We start from the raw sequence: 18,619 nt of genomic DNA, 5'->3' as shown, positions 1-18,619 counted from the left end.
GAGAGCAGGAGTAGGACAAACAGGCCCAGCCTCAAGTGAAGGTGTATAATAAAGGAAGCATTGTGGTAACTAAACTAACTCCTCAACATGACTGTAATTCAGGAAAGTATCATGAATAAAAACACTAACCAAAATTTTGGTGAGAAATGAGAAGCACTGAGAGGCAGAGAACTACTTCTGCTTTGTTTCAAGAGGATCTGCCAATGAATCAGTTATTCTATAATCAATTGTAGGTAAGCTAGTTGTATTAGGATAACCAATCCAAGTTAGAGGGATAAGAAGCATCGAGAGGCAAAGCAACTGTTCCCAGCCGAGAAGCTGAGAGAGACAAGAAGCACTGAGAGGCTAAGAAGCTAAGAGAGACGATCACAAAGAGGGTAGCAGAAAGATGAGACCGAGAAGCTTGACTGAGCAGTAGAAAGACTAGATTGAGAAGCTTGGCTGGGATCGAGAAGTAGAAAGACGATACTCTAATTGGAGATGAGGGCAAGCACAGCAGACTTTAAGTGTTATTTTGAAAAACTTGACTGGCACAGGGCTCAAAAATTGAGAGAGAAGTAGAATTCACGTCCCCCAAAGAGGAGAGGGACATAGATTCTCGAATCCACGTCCCTCTCCTCTCTGAAGCCACGTCCCATACAAAATGAGGGACGTGGCTTCTTAAAAAGCCACGTCCCCCAGAGAGGAGAGAAATGTGGCTTCTACCATGAAGCTACGTCCCCCTCCACAAGGGGATGTGGCTTCTACAAAAACCACTTCCCTCTGGAGAAGGGGACGTGGCTTCTGTAAAAGCCAGCTGGCTTTGTTAGAAGCCACGTCTCCCTCTTCAAGGGGGAGACACATCCCCCTCTTCAAGGGGAACGTGGCTTCTTCACAAGCCATGTCTCTCTACTCAAGGGGGGACGTGGATTCTAAAGAAGTCATGTCCCTCATGAGTGGGGGACTTGGATTCTGATAAAGCCACATCCCCTCAAAAAGTAAGGAGACATGGCTTATTAAAAATTTTTTGTTAAAATAAATTTTTTTCAATCTACATCCTCTTTTTATTTGGGTGACGTGGATTGTGCTCTTTCTAAGTCTAACTTTTAAAATGGGATATAAATTAGGGTAATAGAAATGCCTTTTTGTAGTAGTGGTTGTATATCATGTATGTTGGGTAATCTATTAAGGTTATGTAACTGACAACAAACCTTAAATAATTGTCATTTCTTAAGGTTTTCGTATCATTCAAAATAAGAAAACTTGTTATTTCTTGAATTAAAGTAGTAATTCATTTTTGCTTATTTAGTCAATTTTGTACGGTACTAATAAACTACAATTCTTGATTGCATTTTTGCAATTTAAAAAGAAAAGTTTTGAATCTTGAAACAAAACTTATGAATGACAATTAATATTTGCAACACTTGAGGAATATCATAGTTTTAAATGTAAATTTGTGAATTACTATTGAATTTTTATGATTTTAAAAAAAAAAGTTATAAATCTTATAACAAAACTCATGAATAACAATTGATATTTGAATTAAGGATAATTTAATCATTTATATTAATTCCTTAATGACAAAAAGTCCATGGAGACTTTAGAGAAATTATGTTATTTTGAGAAACCAAAATGTTATTTACATAATTCAAAGCAATTTTATTGCCATTTTTTCAAAGAAAAAAGCTTTTATTTTATCCATCTAGAAAAAATAAATTATTTGGTCCTTATATATATATATATATATATGTAAGCAATAAATTTAAACACACAACTCACCCATCTAGGTGCCAAAGCAGGTTTGAAATTTGTAATTCAATTAAAATGCAATTCTTAAACTTGACTTGGTACATCCTAATTCCTATAATTTTAACATTTAACTATCTAAAATATTAATCCTTAACACTCAAGAAATAATTTTAACTTTTAAAAACTAATATCTTAAATCGTTAAAATCATACAGATTGAGTTGCATTGAGTCAAAATTATAAGAATAAAATTACAACAAGTCAAATATTATAACTGCATTTCAACTTTTAACTGAGCCAAAATGATTTGAACTAAATGATTAATTTTTTTATTTAAATATGATTTTTTATTATTCAAAATATAAATGAAATAACACTGTCAAATTATCCGCAAATTTTCGCAGGGCCATTTGATGACGTGGCAAACAAGTCCAAAATTCGGTGCTCTTCCTGCTCATCAGCGGATTGCGTCTGAATCTAGTGAGTGTTGGGCGGGGAAAGAGATGTAGGATGTGAAAACTTGCCATGATCGAATTGGATCCAATTAAATCAAATTCGTCCTAATCCGGACCTTTTTTGTTGGACAACAATGGAGTATTTTTTTTATTAAAAAAAAACAGGGGTAGAGCTTTTCCTAGGCCTATACGATCCTGAGACTTAAGAGGCCTAGTTAAATCCTTACCAAGTTTGGTTTGGTGAATAGCTACAGATGTCTCCTCATCTTGAATAGAACCAAATATTTTAGGCTAATATATATAAAATACTCTTGAATTTTAAAACGGATACATATGTCTCCTCATCTTGTTTAAAATTAATCTAATTAAATTTTTATTTTTTTACCACAGACTCAGCCACTAATATTTTTTAGTTATTTTATTAACAAAAATTGTCATTTTGTAGTTAAAAATATGCAGCAATTTATATGACATCCAATGAAAATTCATAATAACAAAAAATATGAATAAATTTTTTATAAAGTTATTATTAGCTTACATTATGTGTAAGTGATGAAAATAACAAGATGGGAGTCCTTGATAAAAAAAATTATAGAAATTAATTTTAAACTTTTTTAATATGATAGGTTTATATGTAACTATCTCAAAATTTAAGTGTTTTAATTATTTTAACCAATACTTTATTTAATATATAATTGCTCAAAGTGATTTTTTTGTGAAATTTGGATAATAAAAATAAAAATAAAATTCATAAGGGGAAAAAAAAAACAAAAAAAGGGTCTAAGTAAGCGCTAAGGCTTACCCTAGTCTTATGGAGCCACCCAGGTCTAAGTAACCTAGACTTTTCAGCCCCAGTAGAAAAGGTAAAACGATTTAATTAAGATAATTTTTATTATACTTAAAAAGTTTGAGATTTAAAAAAAAATGATTTTGTCTCATTCTATCTGAAAAACTGTTTTTTTTATTTTAAAAACATTTAATTTGTTACTCGTTTTAGTTTTATTGAATGGTTACAATTATAATAAAAAAAATAGACCACTATTCAAGATTTATTTAGTAATAATTATATAATAAACTACAATAATATTTTTTTTACACTTTTGCTTCTTCTTCAACTCATGTCTCTTTTGTAATTTTATTGATCTTTTTTGTAATTTTTTAATTAATTAATAATTAAAATTAATTTAATTAATGATAAATGCTACATTGCACTGTTTTTAATAGTCAATGAAAAAAATTACACAAAAAACGAATTTAAAATTTTAAATATTTTTAAACTTATAATTCAGGAATCAAACCTCAAAAGTAATGACTTAAGTTTGATAGTTTTCATTTTTAATAAGGATAATGTAACTTTTAGCTTTTTAAATTTATCTTTAATTTAATTTTTTAAATTTGCTTCCATTATCTATTTGATTCTTATTATTTAAAAAAATGACACTATTAAAATTTATATGAATAACATTGATAAAATTAATGAATCGAATTGCAATTATTTAAGTAAGAAAAAGATGAACTCAAAATTTGAGAAAACAAAAAATTGTTGTGCAACAGACTATATTAATAAAAATTAAATTAAATTTAAGATTAATTTATTTTCATTTAATTACATACTTTACACATTAAATTAATTTAAACGTAATTGATAATTATAAAAAAATAAAAAATTAAATTTGATAGATCAAATGATTACCGGGGCAAGCTTTGAAGAATTGAAAATTTTACTATATATTATGATTATTTAAAAAGAGAAAAGGGCCAAAAAAAAAAAAGGAAAGGAGAATAAGGTAGGAATAATGATGAGGAGGGAATGATGGGATTGAATTCAAAAAAGGGTAGAGGACAAACCCACACGTAAAAGAAAGGGCTGAGTAATGATGAGACAGACTCTCATTAGCAATTATTCCATTCTACTCTATGACCATATGACCGAATGACCATGCCCACAAAAGAATTGAAATAAAATCATAATTTATAATGATTATTAATAATTATTAATAATAGACCTCTCCTCTCTATTTTTCTATTTCCCTACTCTATGCTATGATTCAAATCACTCTCATCATTCTCTTCTAAAAAAATCCCCCTCCATTATTTCCCCCCTCTTTCATCATTGCTTCTCATTCCCAACCTCCCTCCTCAATTTCACTCAACTATTTTTCTTACCTCTCAAAAAAAAAAAAAAAGCAAAAATTAAACCCAACAACCCATGTTCTCTTACCTCACCATACAACTAGACTATTTTAATTATTTCTCCCAAATTATCTTTTTATAATCTTTAAAATTACAGCTCATTTACAAATGTTTTAAAAGAGTGAATTATAATTTTAAGAAATTATGAATGTTTATTAATTAGAAGAAAATTTTCTTCTTAATATTTTATCATTTTCTATTTAGTGTAATGTCAAACAAAATTTTTTAAGAAATTAAATGAAATTGAAATAGGTATAAAAAAATAATCCCTCCCCTTAAAAAATGTAAGACATTTTTTAAAATATTAGATGTTAAAAAATATAAGGTATTTTTATAGTCTTTCAATATATAATTATTATTTGTTTCTCCAAAAGTTCTCTCATTGAATAAATAACTTTATATTTTTTAGTATAAAATATCCTATTAAATAGAGATAAATATGAAAAGATAAGACTAACTTAAATATAAGTAACTATTTTATTGAGATAAAATTTAATTAAAAATATCTCACATTTTTTATATATAGAATAATGTATAGTGTGAGTAATGAAAGGATGATTGCTTCAAGTTCTATGGAGATTTTTTTTATCTTATTTTATTTATTTATTTTTTATTTATTATTATTATTATTATTATTATTATTTTGACAAACTAGTGTGAGGTAGGGCATTGATAGCTGAATGCCCCCTTCTCTTTTCTCTAAACTAAACGAGAACTCTTCTTGCAAGTAACGGTATCTTTTACCAAATTCAATGACCTTCCGCAACTTGGGACCATATATAAGATATATGTTTTTTTATAAATTTATTTTTTACCCAAAGGTCTTTTAATTTTTTTTCTTTGTCTTCTATTCATTTCTTGCCCCTGTGATAATTTGAAGATTTGACAATACATTCAAAGCTCACATGCTTCTTTTTATGGGCCACACGATCAAAGACCTTTTTAACTTTTCCCTTTGGTGTCATTAAAATTCTAAATATGAACATTTGGACTTTTAGGTTAATTACTCCGTGTCAATTGTGCTGTGTTGTACAAGTTGGTAATGACTAAAGATAATATAATTTTAAGGTTTTAACTTTTTTTAATTATTAATTTAGTTCTTAAATTTTAACAAAGTATATTTTGGCTTTTTTAATTTATTAAATTAAGAAATTATAAGGATTGAATTATTTCAAATTAAAGTTTAAGGACTGAACCAATGATTGAAAAAAAAATTGAAAATAAAAAAGTTATATTTTCCTTAATGTGTAGTATTTGTTATACCGCACAATACTAGTTTTTTTTAAAAAAAAAATGAGTCACTATAAGTCTTGAAAATAAATTACTGTTTATTTTTCATCATTAATATTTGAAAGTAAGTTATGAATTGTTTCATCAATACTAGCTCTTTTTTTTTAAAAAAAAAAAAAAGAGTCATTATAAGGCTTGAAAATGAACAACTGTTTATTTTTCATGATTAATATTTGAAAGTAAGTCACGTTTCATGTTTAAATTTAAAAGAATTGGACTTGGACTTTAAATTCTCTGTTTTTAGGCCAAGAGTTGGACTTTTAATTCAGCTTTTGAATTCAAAATTAAAAATGTGTCTAAAAAGAAATTATCTTCAAATGGTAATCATTTAAAATACTCCATGTGGCTGTTAATATAAAAATAGAAAACCTTTGGCTACGACTCTTCTCATGGGATCAAAATTTTTCTTCCAAAAAAAAAAACTAAAATAAAATTATTTTTAAGATCATAATCACTGTTAGTCATCTTTCTTTAATTTGTATGGTTTTGCTACAGCCATTGTTTTATTAATCTTTTTGCTTTTTTTTTTTAAATAGAATAAGAACCCCCTGTGTGTTCACTCATTGTTTGTAATTGATTGCCTTGTTGGGATTGTGATTTTAATATTACGTAAAGAAAACTCCTAGAAACACCCTCTACTCATTGCGTCAAGACCAACCTTTATTTGTTTTTATCGGTAAATACTACGACGTCGTATTTTCTTGGTTAACTATAACACTACTATTTCTTTGAAATTCTCCAAAGCAAATAAATTAATAACTCATAAAAATGGCAAAAGTACCGATTTGAATTATATGAATATCTCATATTCTCTCACCCCAATACACTTAAACTGTAAAATTTTATCAATGCTTAAAAGTTTATACTTAGTAAATGGACGAGTTAAAGAACAAATTTATAAAAATAAATTTTAACCATTTATTTACAGTCATATAAATTATTGGATTAAAAAACATGACATAACAAAAAGATAAAATTATGATTTGATTTTTTTTATATATCTTATATATACACGTAACTATTCTTCAATTAAATTAACGATCTCTGTGTAAACTCTATTATAATGTCATGTATGCACTTGTTGGATAACACGATTTGGGACACTCATCATCTAAAAATACTTGATTAATCCTCGAGATCATCTACTTTGCTAATAATAAAACCAAATATTATACTTAAATTATTATTTTATTTTAATTTGTTAAAGGAGTGCCATTTTACATTGTATTTTAATTTATTACTGCATTAAAAAAGTTCTGTTAATAACAGACATAAATATATTGAGAAATAAGTTTTCACACGCCAGATGAAATTATTATTTCTATTTAATGTATTTTTATTTCTCTCCGTGGATGAACCTTTTTAAAAGTAATTAAAAAAAAAGAGGACGACAAAAAGAGTCCTTTTTGTCTAATGAGAAAAGAGGCACAAAAAAGTGAAATTATGAATAAAATTTTTAAATTATGATTTTTATAATAAATTTTAAATTTATATTTATCGTTATTTTTTTTTTTAACAAACCATCGCATAATAGTTGCTAACTAATTTGAATTCTAAGTTGAATTGATTTTGTTGGTAAAAGAAAAAAGTTGAATTGATTTTGTATTAATAATTAAAAAATACTCCTCACTTCTCCACTTTTTTCACTTTATGTCTCTTCCCAATTACGGGACTTTCTTTCTTTATTTTTAATGTAAGTTAACTCCAAATAGCTTTGCTAAAAAAAAAAAAAAAACTCCAAATAGCCAATGCCATGAAAATAAAAGTTGTTATTTGAAATTTGATTATTTAAAATGCAAAATTTTATTTTCTTAATTTTTCTTTCACACCTCCCTCCCCTAATAATATTATTAGGATTAATTAAGTGAGAATTTTTTAGTATTTAAATTTAATTAGTGATCTAATTTTACCTACTCAACAAGCATCTTGTATAATATAATAATTATAATAATTCAATTTAATTAAAATTGTAAGAGTTTTTCATCATATAATATTCTAAAAGTATAAAATTTCAATTTTCTCAAAAGAAGGATATATGTAATTTCTTGATGTGATTGTTTTGAATTTTGAGAAAATAATATATTTTAATAATTTTTAAGTATTGATAAAAATTTAATAGTTGGGATTGACAAATTAGCCAGAATACAAATTTCAATTTCTACTTGGTCTTCACATAAAGCATTAGTACTGTTGTCATTATTATTATTTTTATAAATGAAAAGATTAAACATATTTTTAGAGGAAAAAAAAAAGATCAATTTATATCGAAAGGCACCTGGAAAGGATGGGATGGGGTGTTTTCGTAAAAGAAACAAAATGATGATCCTAATGGGAAAAAAAGCGACCCCAGACAATGATGGCGTGCGTGCGTGCGTTGAAGAATCAAGAATTAGCCGCTCTCTTCGAGATGTAATCTCAGCCGTCCGTTTCTTTTGGAGTTGCAGAATCCTTCTTCCATCTTTGCCCCTCCTCGCAACACCTATTCCCTAAATATTCCCCTCTCTAGTTTTAAATTATAGATATGGATTTACCTAAACTAGGAGTCGAGGTGGGTGTATGATAATTAAGATGACAAATATTTTTTCATTATATGTAAAATTTATTTTTTTAATATTATTTAAACATAATTATTTTTATTATTCTTAACTTATTACAATTTTATGTATTCAGTTATCTTAAAAAACTTTCATTATTTTTCTTAGAAATTTCCAACTTTATTGTTCAAAGATAAACTTTTTCAAGGAATAATATGATTTAATTTATGTTTTAAGATTTTTTTCCGACTTATCAAAAAAAATTATTTTTTAAGATATTACCTCCCAACTTGATGTTTCAAATCCTTTGCCAAAGGAGCGTACATTTATTGTCTTTCTAATACAAAAACGATTTCATTTTAGGCATTGAATAACATTCATGTAAATTTTTTAATTTCCATAAAATATAATTATTTTTTAAAAAGTATTTGTAGTCTTTCTAATAAAAAAGGATTTCATTTTAGGCATTGAAGGCACCTGTATATATTTATATTAGTAATTGACATTCAAGAAAAAATTAATTTATTTAACAAAAATAATTATTTGTATTGAAATAAATAAGTTATGATTTAATTGAAAATGAATGAGATTTTAGAATCTAAAGGAAAACTATTTTATTATTATCAAAGTTTTACCCAAAAAAAATGATCAACAATGATAAGATTGAATGGCATAAACTCAATATTTTTTAAATAAGAGCTCGAGCTTTTTAATTAGAAATTATATTGGTTGACGTTATAAGTTATACAGTAGAACATTTTTTATTGAAAATAAAAATTGAACAATCAGTATTAGAATTTTATTTTATAATACTAGTGGCACAAGGAGCTATGACAATTTTTTTTTTTTTAAGACAAGCCATTACAATTTACAAGCACGCAGTATGTCTAAAGCTGCTGTTCATTTTATGCTCATTTCATTTTTTTTTAGATGAAAATTTCATTGACGAATTTATAGGCATATATAATGTGGAAATTGTAGAGAAATTCTAATTCGAAACACTATGATAAACTGATTATTTTGCATTCATTTGCAAGTAAATAAAATTTATTATTATTATTTAATAAAAGTATGTTATCTTCATGCATGTCTCTCCATTATTTCAAATTTTATGATACATTTGTATATCTTCGTACTCCTATGATACTTTTTGTTAACAACGATTATTTTTAGAAGTTATTTAAAGTAGTTTTTGTTAAAATAATAATTTTGTTTTAGATTTTAATTTTTTTAAATCTTAAAACAAATATACAACTTTATAAGATTGATTTTTTTTCATAATATACTTAAACAATTAGACACTAAATAATGTTGGTGATGTTGATTACAAAAAAAAATACAATCAACCAAAATTAATATGAGTGGTAAGGATTCTCATTATTTCAATATGTGGTTGAGGATTTAAATTTCAACCATTATATATGTAACAATTTAATTGAAAGAGGTATACTCTTTGGCTTCAGTATCTCAAAGAAAATAATTTCTATTGTTGAAGAAATCTACTCCTTGTCTTATAAAAAATTACAAAAAGGAATGGAGAACAGAATGACAAATCTGACCAAAAAGGAAAAAAGAAAAAAAATGACAAAATTGAACACTACAATTCTTTATTTAAAATAATAAACTAATTTATCAAATAATTAAATAACCCGGACAAGAACTCTGGTTTTATACATAGGCGTCATCAATTTAAAGTCCCATTTTACAGGCATCGTCCTTTGTGGATTGTGGTCTAAGATAACTGCTTGTACGCTTCATGTCTCTCTAGTAATCCCTTAGGTGGGCATCTATCTATTCCTCTCCCCAACCTTATCGTTAGTAGTAATAGCAATGAGAATGAATAATCATCTTTTAATATCTAATAAATATGAAAGTTAGAACTTCCTTAAAAATTTATTATAATAATCTATTGATATTTCTCTTCATATATTCTTGAAATTCTTATATAGACCCAGAGTCCCATTTCATTTATGTTTTATTTAATTAAAACATGTTATGTTATAAATACAAGAAATCAAGGAGGTATTCTATTTTAAAATAAAACCATTAAAAATAATTACATATAAGATTTGATTTAATTGAACTGGTGCCACATGTAATTGATATGAATTTTATATATATATATATATATATGTTGGCCTTAATTACATATATTTTGATTCTATTTATAAGTCATTTTTAATATATTAATTAAAATTAAAAATAATTTTAAATTTTATTAACTCTATTTTAAAATTTACTAAATTTCCCCTTATCCCTTAATAAGGATAAAAAATAATTTTAAATAATTTTTTTAATATTTAATAACGGCAAAAAAAGATTAAGATAAACATGTAAAATAGTAAAACGTCCTATAATAAAATTAAAATTAATTTTCTCCTTCTGTTATCTAAATAGGACAGAGGAGTATACATGAACTAATATATGAAAACATTAATATGAATTAATATAGATATATATATATATATATATCTTAATTCTAAAATTATGGACAAAAATATTAAGAGGGGGTAGTTTGGTAAAAGAGAGACAAAGTGGGAATGAAGGGGATAAAGTAGCGTACGGAGTAGGAAGAGGAACATAACTACATTCTATCATAATTTATATGCACCTGCCAACGTGGAATCATAAGAGTGGGTAAGGAAGGTGTGAGACCCAGACACAGAGAGAGAGAGAGAGATGGGGTTGGGTTGGGGGGGAGAGAGAGAAGCCTGGTTTTAGTTTTACGGGGAGCAGAATCGGGGTTTGGGCATGGAAGGGCTGGCCATGCTGAAGCAGCTCATCGGTCAGCTTCAAGAGTTCTTGGACCTCTACGACTCGCACCTTCCTCTTCTTCCTTCTTCCTCTTCTTCTTCTTCTTCCTCCATTCTTCTACCTTCTCAGCAACTCTTTTTCTCCCAGCCTCTCATCCTTCACCAGCGCCGCAGGTTCCCCCTTCTTTTTTCTATCTTCCTCTGGATCTATTTTCTCTGCACTGTCTCCCTCTTTTTGATGATCAATTGTTTGAAATGAACCTTTCTTTGCAACTTTTTGAGGGCGGATGCTGTTCATTCTGCTCGCTTATTTTAGTTTCTTTGATTCCTGTGAAATGTTTCCGTTGTTATTGACTAATATGGTGTTTTCTCGGGGAAAGTTAATTAGAGTCTTCATGTTCCGTAAAAAATGTGTGTATAGGTTTTGATGTTTGTTTTCTTTGTCCTTGGGTCGAAGCATTCAATGGCAATCATTGATAAGCGTGTCCATACTTTAAGGAACGAGGTTCTGAAATATGACAGTCTTGCAGATTATGTAAGATTTTCTTTGATATTCTGTGGATGTCATTTCTGAACTTTTTCCTCAAATGAGAACATAAGTAATGAAATCTTCATTTGGTTACCGTGGATACTATGTACTTCTCAATCGCATTTGGCAATCAGATGCTCGCGATTTCATTTTCCTCCTTGACTCCTTTCTCTAATTGTTTTTTTTTTCCTTTGTTTATTTCATTAAAAACGGTAACCGCGTTCATTGGGTAAAATGCCATATTTTCTGTATTTTCTTGCATTCTCTTGGTTGTAAGTCTCGTTGTTCTCGGACATACGCTGGATTTACAGCAACAAATTACATGACGATAAGAAAAGGGCGGAGAAAGAATAAGCCGAAAATTATAAACTATTGTGGGATGATTTAGAAAGAAGTCGGGGACATGCAAGAAAAAATATGAAACAATTTGCTCAGAGCATTTGATAACACTTTATTTTTCTACAACAAAAACACTGGGTAGATCATTCCTTTGGAATTGTCATGCGATTTATGAGTCAACTGTTGAAAAGAAAAATGTCTGGTCTTTCTTTTCTGATACATGATATTAAGTTCATTAATATCATTGATATCAATTTGTAATAATTAATTAAATGCTAATTTTGTGAAGGACACTGGCCATCAAGTAATCACGTTCATTTCCACTTGTAGAAAGCATGATTCCAGTTATCAGAAGAACTAGGAACTATGAATTAATGTATTGCACTTCTATCTAGTTGTGGCAGTCCTTGCTGGTCGGATGTGTCCAATTTCCCCTGCCTACTCTGAACATATGTTCTATTTTTGCCCCTTTTGATTTATTATTCACGTATGTTCATGGTTGCACGTCTAGAGTTCTGCGCATGCTATGTGTGTTCTTGCAGTCGCTGGGGTAAACAACCATTTAAAATTGTAGGGTGTCTACTGACAGTGATTTTGTTATGCAAAATAGACTTGATTCCTTATAAGTAAAGGTCTGGATTTGAGATTTGAGCCTTGTGGATAAAAAAAAAAAAAAAAATACAATGAGAAAGCTACACTCACTTAGTGCCTAATAATACTCAAATTTGAAGTAGGTAGGTAGTTCTAGATGTCATATTGCTTCGAGAAAAGTTGAGTTTTTTTTTTTTATAAATTAAAAATGGAAGTTTTTCTATAGCAGTTTTGCATCTCATCTGTGTAGCATATGTGACATGAAAAATTAAGTGAACTTATTCACAAAAGTCCAACTTTATTCTTCACTCCCTGCTGAATGGAAAATACTGAATTGTTCCCTGTAGATGATGTGGTAACATATTTGAAGCTTTTTCTCCCCTCATTAAAGGAGCTAGAACATGGCAAGGAATGGTCAGCCCTTCAGGACAAAGGGACAGTTATTAGTTAGCATATTCATGCAGCCACCAGGGGGAGAATTTAACAGATTAGTACACATAACTTCATTAGTAGCATTATTAACTAACCAGTCCACATCTCCATTCTTATCTTAAGGTATGTGCAGCAAAGTCATGTTCCAATCCTTATTAGAAGCCTTCTTATGTTGGTAAGAATTTCCTAAAAAGGACGGTCTCCCGCAGTCTCAGTATATTAAATTCCATTGCTTCAACTGAGTCGGTCTGCACTGGCAAGTCCCTCAAATTGCTGTTCCAGCACATCTGTAGGCCCATTTTTATGGTTCCATGGTTCTGCAATAATGCACAGATAGAATTGCATTCTGCAATTAAAGCTATTAGTCCAATTCCTCTGTCATTTCAAAGAATCCCTCCAAACGCTGTCTCACCATTGAGCTAGGAGGCTCCATCAACATTTAAGCACCACTGTCCTTGTCAAGGAGGCGTTCAGCTTCTCTGCATTACATATATTTGCTCTGCATCTCCAAGCTTCTGTCTTGCTGTGGTTGTCTTTGATGAATCTATGAATGCTGCTTCTGATAATATCCTCTGAGGTCATGTCTCTAGCTTCAAAAACTTTTGAAAATCTATTAGTCCATATGGTCCAACAAACATGGGCAAATATCTGGTTCCAATGGATACTGTCCACTCTTCTGTTTTCTGCTTGTTGATAAAAATTCCATTGCACTCAATCCTTCCTGTTTAAAGAAAAGGTTTTCCGATTGTAAGTTGGTAGAATCTTCTCCGAAACCTCCTTTGGGTTATGAAGGGTGTATTTGAAGCATTTCTTGATGATGCTTCTTTTGGAAGACTGATACTTTAAAACTTAAGTTCCCTTTGGGCGTAGCACTAAGACTAGCATATTTACCTCATGAGAATGAGCCAGGATTCCTTGGCACTAAATTTCATTTACCTAAAAAAAACTGGAAATATATGCTCTACTTTTCTTTTGTATTTAACATTGCATGTGCTTGCGAAGTTTGTTAAGAGATCTGGCTGCACTTCAAATCTTACTGGTGAAATGTCTTATTTGGTCATGTGTAGTTCAGTACCTAAGCAAGCTCAATATACTCTTGTTAGAGGAGTGATGGAGATATTTAACTTGGGTACTGGGTGGATCAGTATGAGCCATGAGCTGAAGTCATCAGGCCAATGAACGGATTATTCTACAATTAAATACAAACAAACACGTTCACACACACAAACACATGGGCTGTAGGGAAGTTTTGTTTATTGGACCTTGATGCCTGCTATGATATTGCTGCACTGTAAGGTTTGGATTTTTTTTAATTTATTTTATAGGAACTGAAGGATGAATTTGGTGAATCGGTTTCGTGCCAACATAATGTCACATAAACGTTCTAGATGAAATGAATACTGAATCAATTGAAGTTCTTTTTCTTCAAAAAAGGAAAAGAGAGAGAGGAAATGATGTGTATGCCTCCCAAAATAAAGGCATATTGAATGGAATCTATACTTGGGGCTGTTTTAAAAATTTTGGCTGGCCCAGTCAGGACCATAGTTGGAAGCAAACGTGAATCATAGTTTTCATTTTGCTGTCTGCTATTTTCTGTGTCCATATGCCTTTCTATTTTGAGCCATGTTGGTCTTTTGAGCATGTTTATTCTATTTTACTCTAATAGTTAGAAGCAAATGAATGTATTTGTTCTTCTATTTCACAGATGGTGCTTCGTTGATATTGATGATTACTCTGTAGATGATTGCCAAGAACTTGTAATGGCAACTGGAAAGTCTCGAAGTTTCAACATGTTGGAGCCTTTAAAGCCTCCACCGACCAAGAGGTCTCGAAAAGAGAGAAACAAGGGGAAATCATCTTGTCTGTCTTGTGCAACTGACGTTATGGAACAACAAATTTGGAAGGATTTTCCTGAAGATTTATTAGAGGCTGTCATAGCACGACTTCCCGTTGCCACATTTTTCCGATTTCGCTCTGTATGCCGGCGATGGAATTCCTTGCTGACTTCTCAAAGCTTTTTTCAGCATTATTCTCAAGTCCCACAAGCAAGTCCCTGGTTTTACACCATAACTCATGAAAATGTGAATTCAGGAGCCATTTATGACCCTTCTTTGAAAAAATGGCATCATCCTGCAATGTCAATGCTGCCTGCAAAGATGATTGTTTTGCCAGTGGCTTCTGCAGGGGGCCTCGTTTGCTTCCTTGACATTGGTCACCGAAACTTCTATGTCTGTAACCCACTGATCCAATCTTTCAAGGAGTTGCCAGCACGATCAGTCAAGGTCTGGTCTCGTGTGGCAGTAGGAATGACCCTAAATGGGACTTCAACTAGCGCTGGCTACAAGATCCTATGGGTTGGTTGTGATGGAGAGTATGAAATCTATGACTCAGTGAAAAACTCTTGGATTCATCCAGGAAACATGCCTGCCAGCATCAAGATGCCATTATCACTCAACTTCAGGTCACAGGCTGTTTCAATCGATAGCATGCTATATTTCATGCGTTCCGATCCAGATGGGATCGTCTCCTACAATATGGTCTCTGGGGTTTGGAAACAGGACATAATTCCAGCCCCGGTGCATCTGACCGACCACACACTAGCTGAGTGTGATGGACGGATCATTCTCGTGGGGCTGCTGACAAAGAATGCAGCCACATGTGTATGCATATGGGAGCTGCAGAAAATGACGCTCTTGTGGAAGGAGGTTGACAGAATGCCAAACATCTGGTGCTTAGATTTTTATGGAAAGCGCGTTAGGATGACTTGCCTGGGAAACAAGGGCTTGCTTATGCTGTCCTTGAGATCGAGGCAGATGAACCGGTTGGTTACATACAACATGGCGAGCAGAGAATGGCTTAAGGTTCCTGGGTGTATAGTGCCACGAGGGAGAAAACGGCAATGGATAGCGTGTGGGACCGCGTTTCACCCAAGCCTTACTGCAATGGCTTGATTTGATTTGTATCTGCAACAGCAGTGGCCTTGATGCTTATGTATGTTGTTTCCACTTTCATTGTGATTTAACTAAGTAGATTAGGAGAAGGTGGTTCGGTTTCATGTTCCAAATGCCTAATCCTTGAACGTCTCTGTTTGTTCCTGTCTTCCTGGGTACTATAATAAGCTTAGTAGTTTAATGTGGAAATTGATGGACTTCCTAATTTTGTAGAATATGAAAAGGTGGTTTGTACTTTGTAGTGTGTGAATGCTGTGGTTGTGGTCCAAATGCTTGGACCTCGCACATTTCTCAGAAATGTGATTTGGCTCCTGGTTGATTTACTATTTTCTGGGTACTACAATAAGCTAGTCGACTGAATTGGTAATTGTTGGACAGACTTTTTTTTTTTTTTTTAACCCAGAAACATGAGTTATTTTTAAAAAATGGTAATAATAATCAGGCTAGTCTTTTAACCCCTCTGCTGGAACATCTTGTGCTCTGGGAGTGGATTATTCAAGACCCTTCTTTTTGGAAGGTTTGTTGATGGAATGGCAAAAAGGATTATATATATATATATATATATACTTGTTTTCCTTGTAAGGGCTTATTTGGTATGATGGAATTTTGGTCTGTGAATTGGAAATGGAAATAGAATTCAAGAAATAGTTAGTTTGATGTGCTAGAAATCAATCTTATATGGAACACAAGTCCACTAAAATTGATGAAATTACCTTCCATGTTGGGTGCCATGGAAATGGCTGAAGTTTCATGAAATTGTTATTTTTGGAACAATTATACCTTTAGTTATCTTATGTAACAAGATCCAGAATTTAATTCCTTTTTTTCAAACACTAAGGTCCTTGTTTTGTACTTTAATTGGTTTTAAATGGAAGAGTTAGATAACTAATACATTTAGATTGAGAAAATTAGTTAAGTTAATTATTCGTAAAAAAATTTTCTTTTTCTTTAAGATATCCCTTGTACTCATTTACATTGGAAACTATCTCTGTTAATTATACACAATAGTAGATTGTGTGAAAAATAATAAATATGAGAAATAAAGGAAATTGAAGTCTTATATTTAGGATCAAGACAAATTCCTCAACTACCTCTTAACATTGAGGACAAAGAGTAATGAATTTTTGGGTTTAAAAAAAAAAAGGTTTTGCATTGAATTACAAGCAATGAGGCTTTAGGTTGAGGCAAACTCCCCCCATTTTTTCCGGGACAGAACGCAAATTGAAAGAAAACATCAGAACAAAAATAGGATTTGAAACTAAAGACAGCTTGACGTCTATATTTGAAAGCCAATGGATTTATCTTTTCTGTTATTGATTAGAAAGGATACCTGCATTAAAGCAAATTCAGATACCAGCATCACATGCCTCATCCTTAAGATATAGTAGTACATAGTAGATTAAATATCGTTGTCTTAATATTTTGTATGTAGTAAATTGTTTTTATTTTACATTTTATTCACCTCAAATGAAAAATTTTAAAATTTTGACAGTAAAGTAAAATAGAGGGCTTAAATAGTAAATAACTCCTAAACTATAAGCCTAAAAGCATCAAGGATCTTTTTTTTTTAATGCAATGTTTTTTTTTAACTTTGAAAATGATACAAAATTGCTTCTATTATTAACAAATATTAATTTGATTGTTAGTTGACTAAAAAATTACAAAAAAATGAAAAAAAAACTTGATCCTTTTATAATTTGAGGTCCTTTTCTATAATTTTTGTTGATCTTTTTATGTACTTTTTGATATCATTTTCTATAATTTGTAAATCAATTAACCATCAAAATTAATTATTATTACTTGTAGGGACAAGACTGTGTATGGTTTTTAAAATTGGAGGAAATATTATACTAAAATAAGTTTAAGATTATAAATGTTCATGTACATGTAATTTAATGATGAAATTACCTTTTAATCTAAAATAAAACATATGAGTCGTCGAATTCAGTATGCGCGATCAGATCAGATCTCATATGAGCATCCCAAAACCATACAGCCGTAGAAACAAGAGAATTCTGGGCTGCAGATAACACAAATGAGAATAGGCCCCAAGCAAAAAAATATCTGTTATAGCAACTTTGATATTGTTCTCCGTGATTTCCTAGACTAATAATTTTTATATGACTTGATTTATTTATTCCGGTTCATCCGCAGCCTTTATATTTAAAACCAAAAAAAAAAAAGAAAGAAATAGCGATTGTGGTGCAAGCCCATGCATAAAGCCAAGAATGGATCAAAATTAATTATGATTTAGTTGACATTGCGGTGAATTTATCTGGAGATTTTTTTTGCAACGTGGCTGTTGAGTTCAGTTCCTTAGCATCTGACAATCAACAAAGCTTGTGATTGATTCAGACATCCATCCTCCAAGACACTGCCTCACAAGTCAATTGATGTTACCAAGTGAACATCAATATAATAATATTTTAGCAACTTGTCATTCAATAAGTGACATTGACACGTCTTGCGAAGAAAAGAGCAATAATTTGCCAAGTATTTGCCCGTTTTAAATAAGTAGAGAAATTGATTTAACTCAAAAAACCATTTTTTTATTGAATGCCTCCCTAATTAGCCACTTTTACGGCCGAGGGGGTCCCTCGAAGTATCCCCCACAGTTTCAGCAATTCATAAGTCAACAGCATGAAGGAGGGCTTCGCCCTTAAGATTTGCCACTTTCCTAGAGGGTATCTAAAGAAATCAAACTTGTGACCTTTTTTCTTAGGGATCGTAGCCCACATTCACGGTGCCAAACCCTTATTGATAACATTTTGTTATTATATATTAGGTAATGGTAAATTTTTGTCTTTGAATTATTTCTTGATTAT

The 18,619-nt window shown here is 30.6% G+C and overlaps 2 protein-coding genes across 2 annotated transcripts in view; both read left to right on the top strand.

The window, feature by feature from the left end:
• The first annotated feature begins 10,873 nt into the window (after positions 1–10,873).
• Positions 10,874–16,031, top strand: LOC129309145 (F-box only protein 6-like). Its single transcript, XM_054950544.1, has 2 exons — positions 10,874–11,126; positions 14,549–16,031. The coding sequence occupies exons 1-2, from the start codon at positions 10,951–10,953 to the stop codon at positions 15,792–15,794; spliced, it is 1,422 nt and encodes a 473-aa protein (XP_054806519.1). The 5' UTR covers positions 10,874–10,950; the 3' UTR covers positions 15,795–16,031.
• A 2,403-nt stretch (positions 16,032–18,434) lies between these two features.
• The window catches only part of LOC129308953 (F-box only protein 6-like), a 6,506-nt gene continuing 6,321 nt past the window's right edge, over positions 18,435–18,619 (top strand). Inside the window, 1 exon segment of the mRNA XM_054950310.1 lies at positions 18,435–18,478. Coding sequence (XP_054806285.1) covers positions 18,435–18,478 — 44 coding nt within the window.

The sequence above is a fragment of the Prosopis cineraria genome, unplaced genomic scaffold (assembly GCF_029017545.1).
Source record: "Prosopis cineraria cultivar Desert tree isolate PC_DT_omini unplaced genomic scaffold, ASM2901754v1 PC4, whole genome shotgun sequence".
In the NCBI taxonomy this organism is placed as follows: Eukaryota; Viridiplantae; Streptophyta; class Magnoliopsida; order Fabales; family Fabaceae; genus Prosopis; species Prosopis cineraria.
Note: the sequence above shows the minus strand (reverse complement) of the source record. Positions and strands in the feature narration are given on the sequence as shown.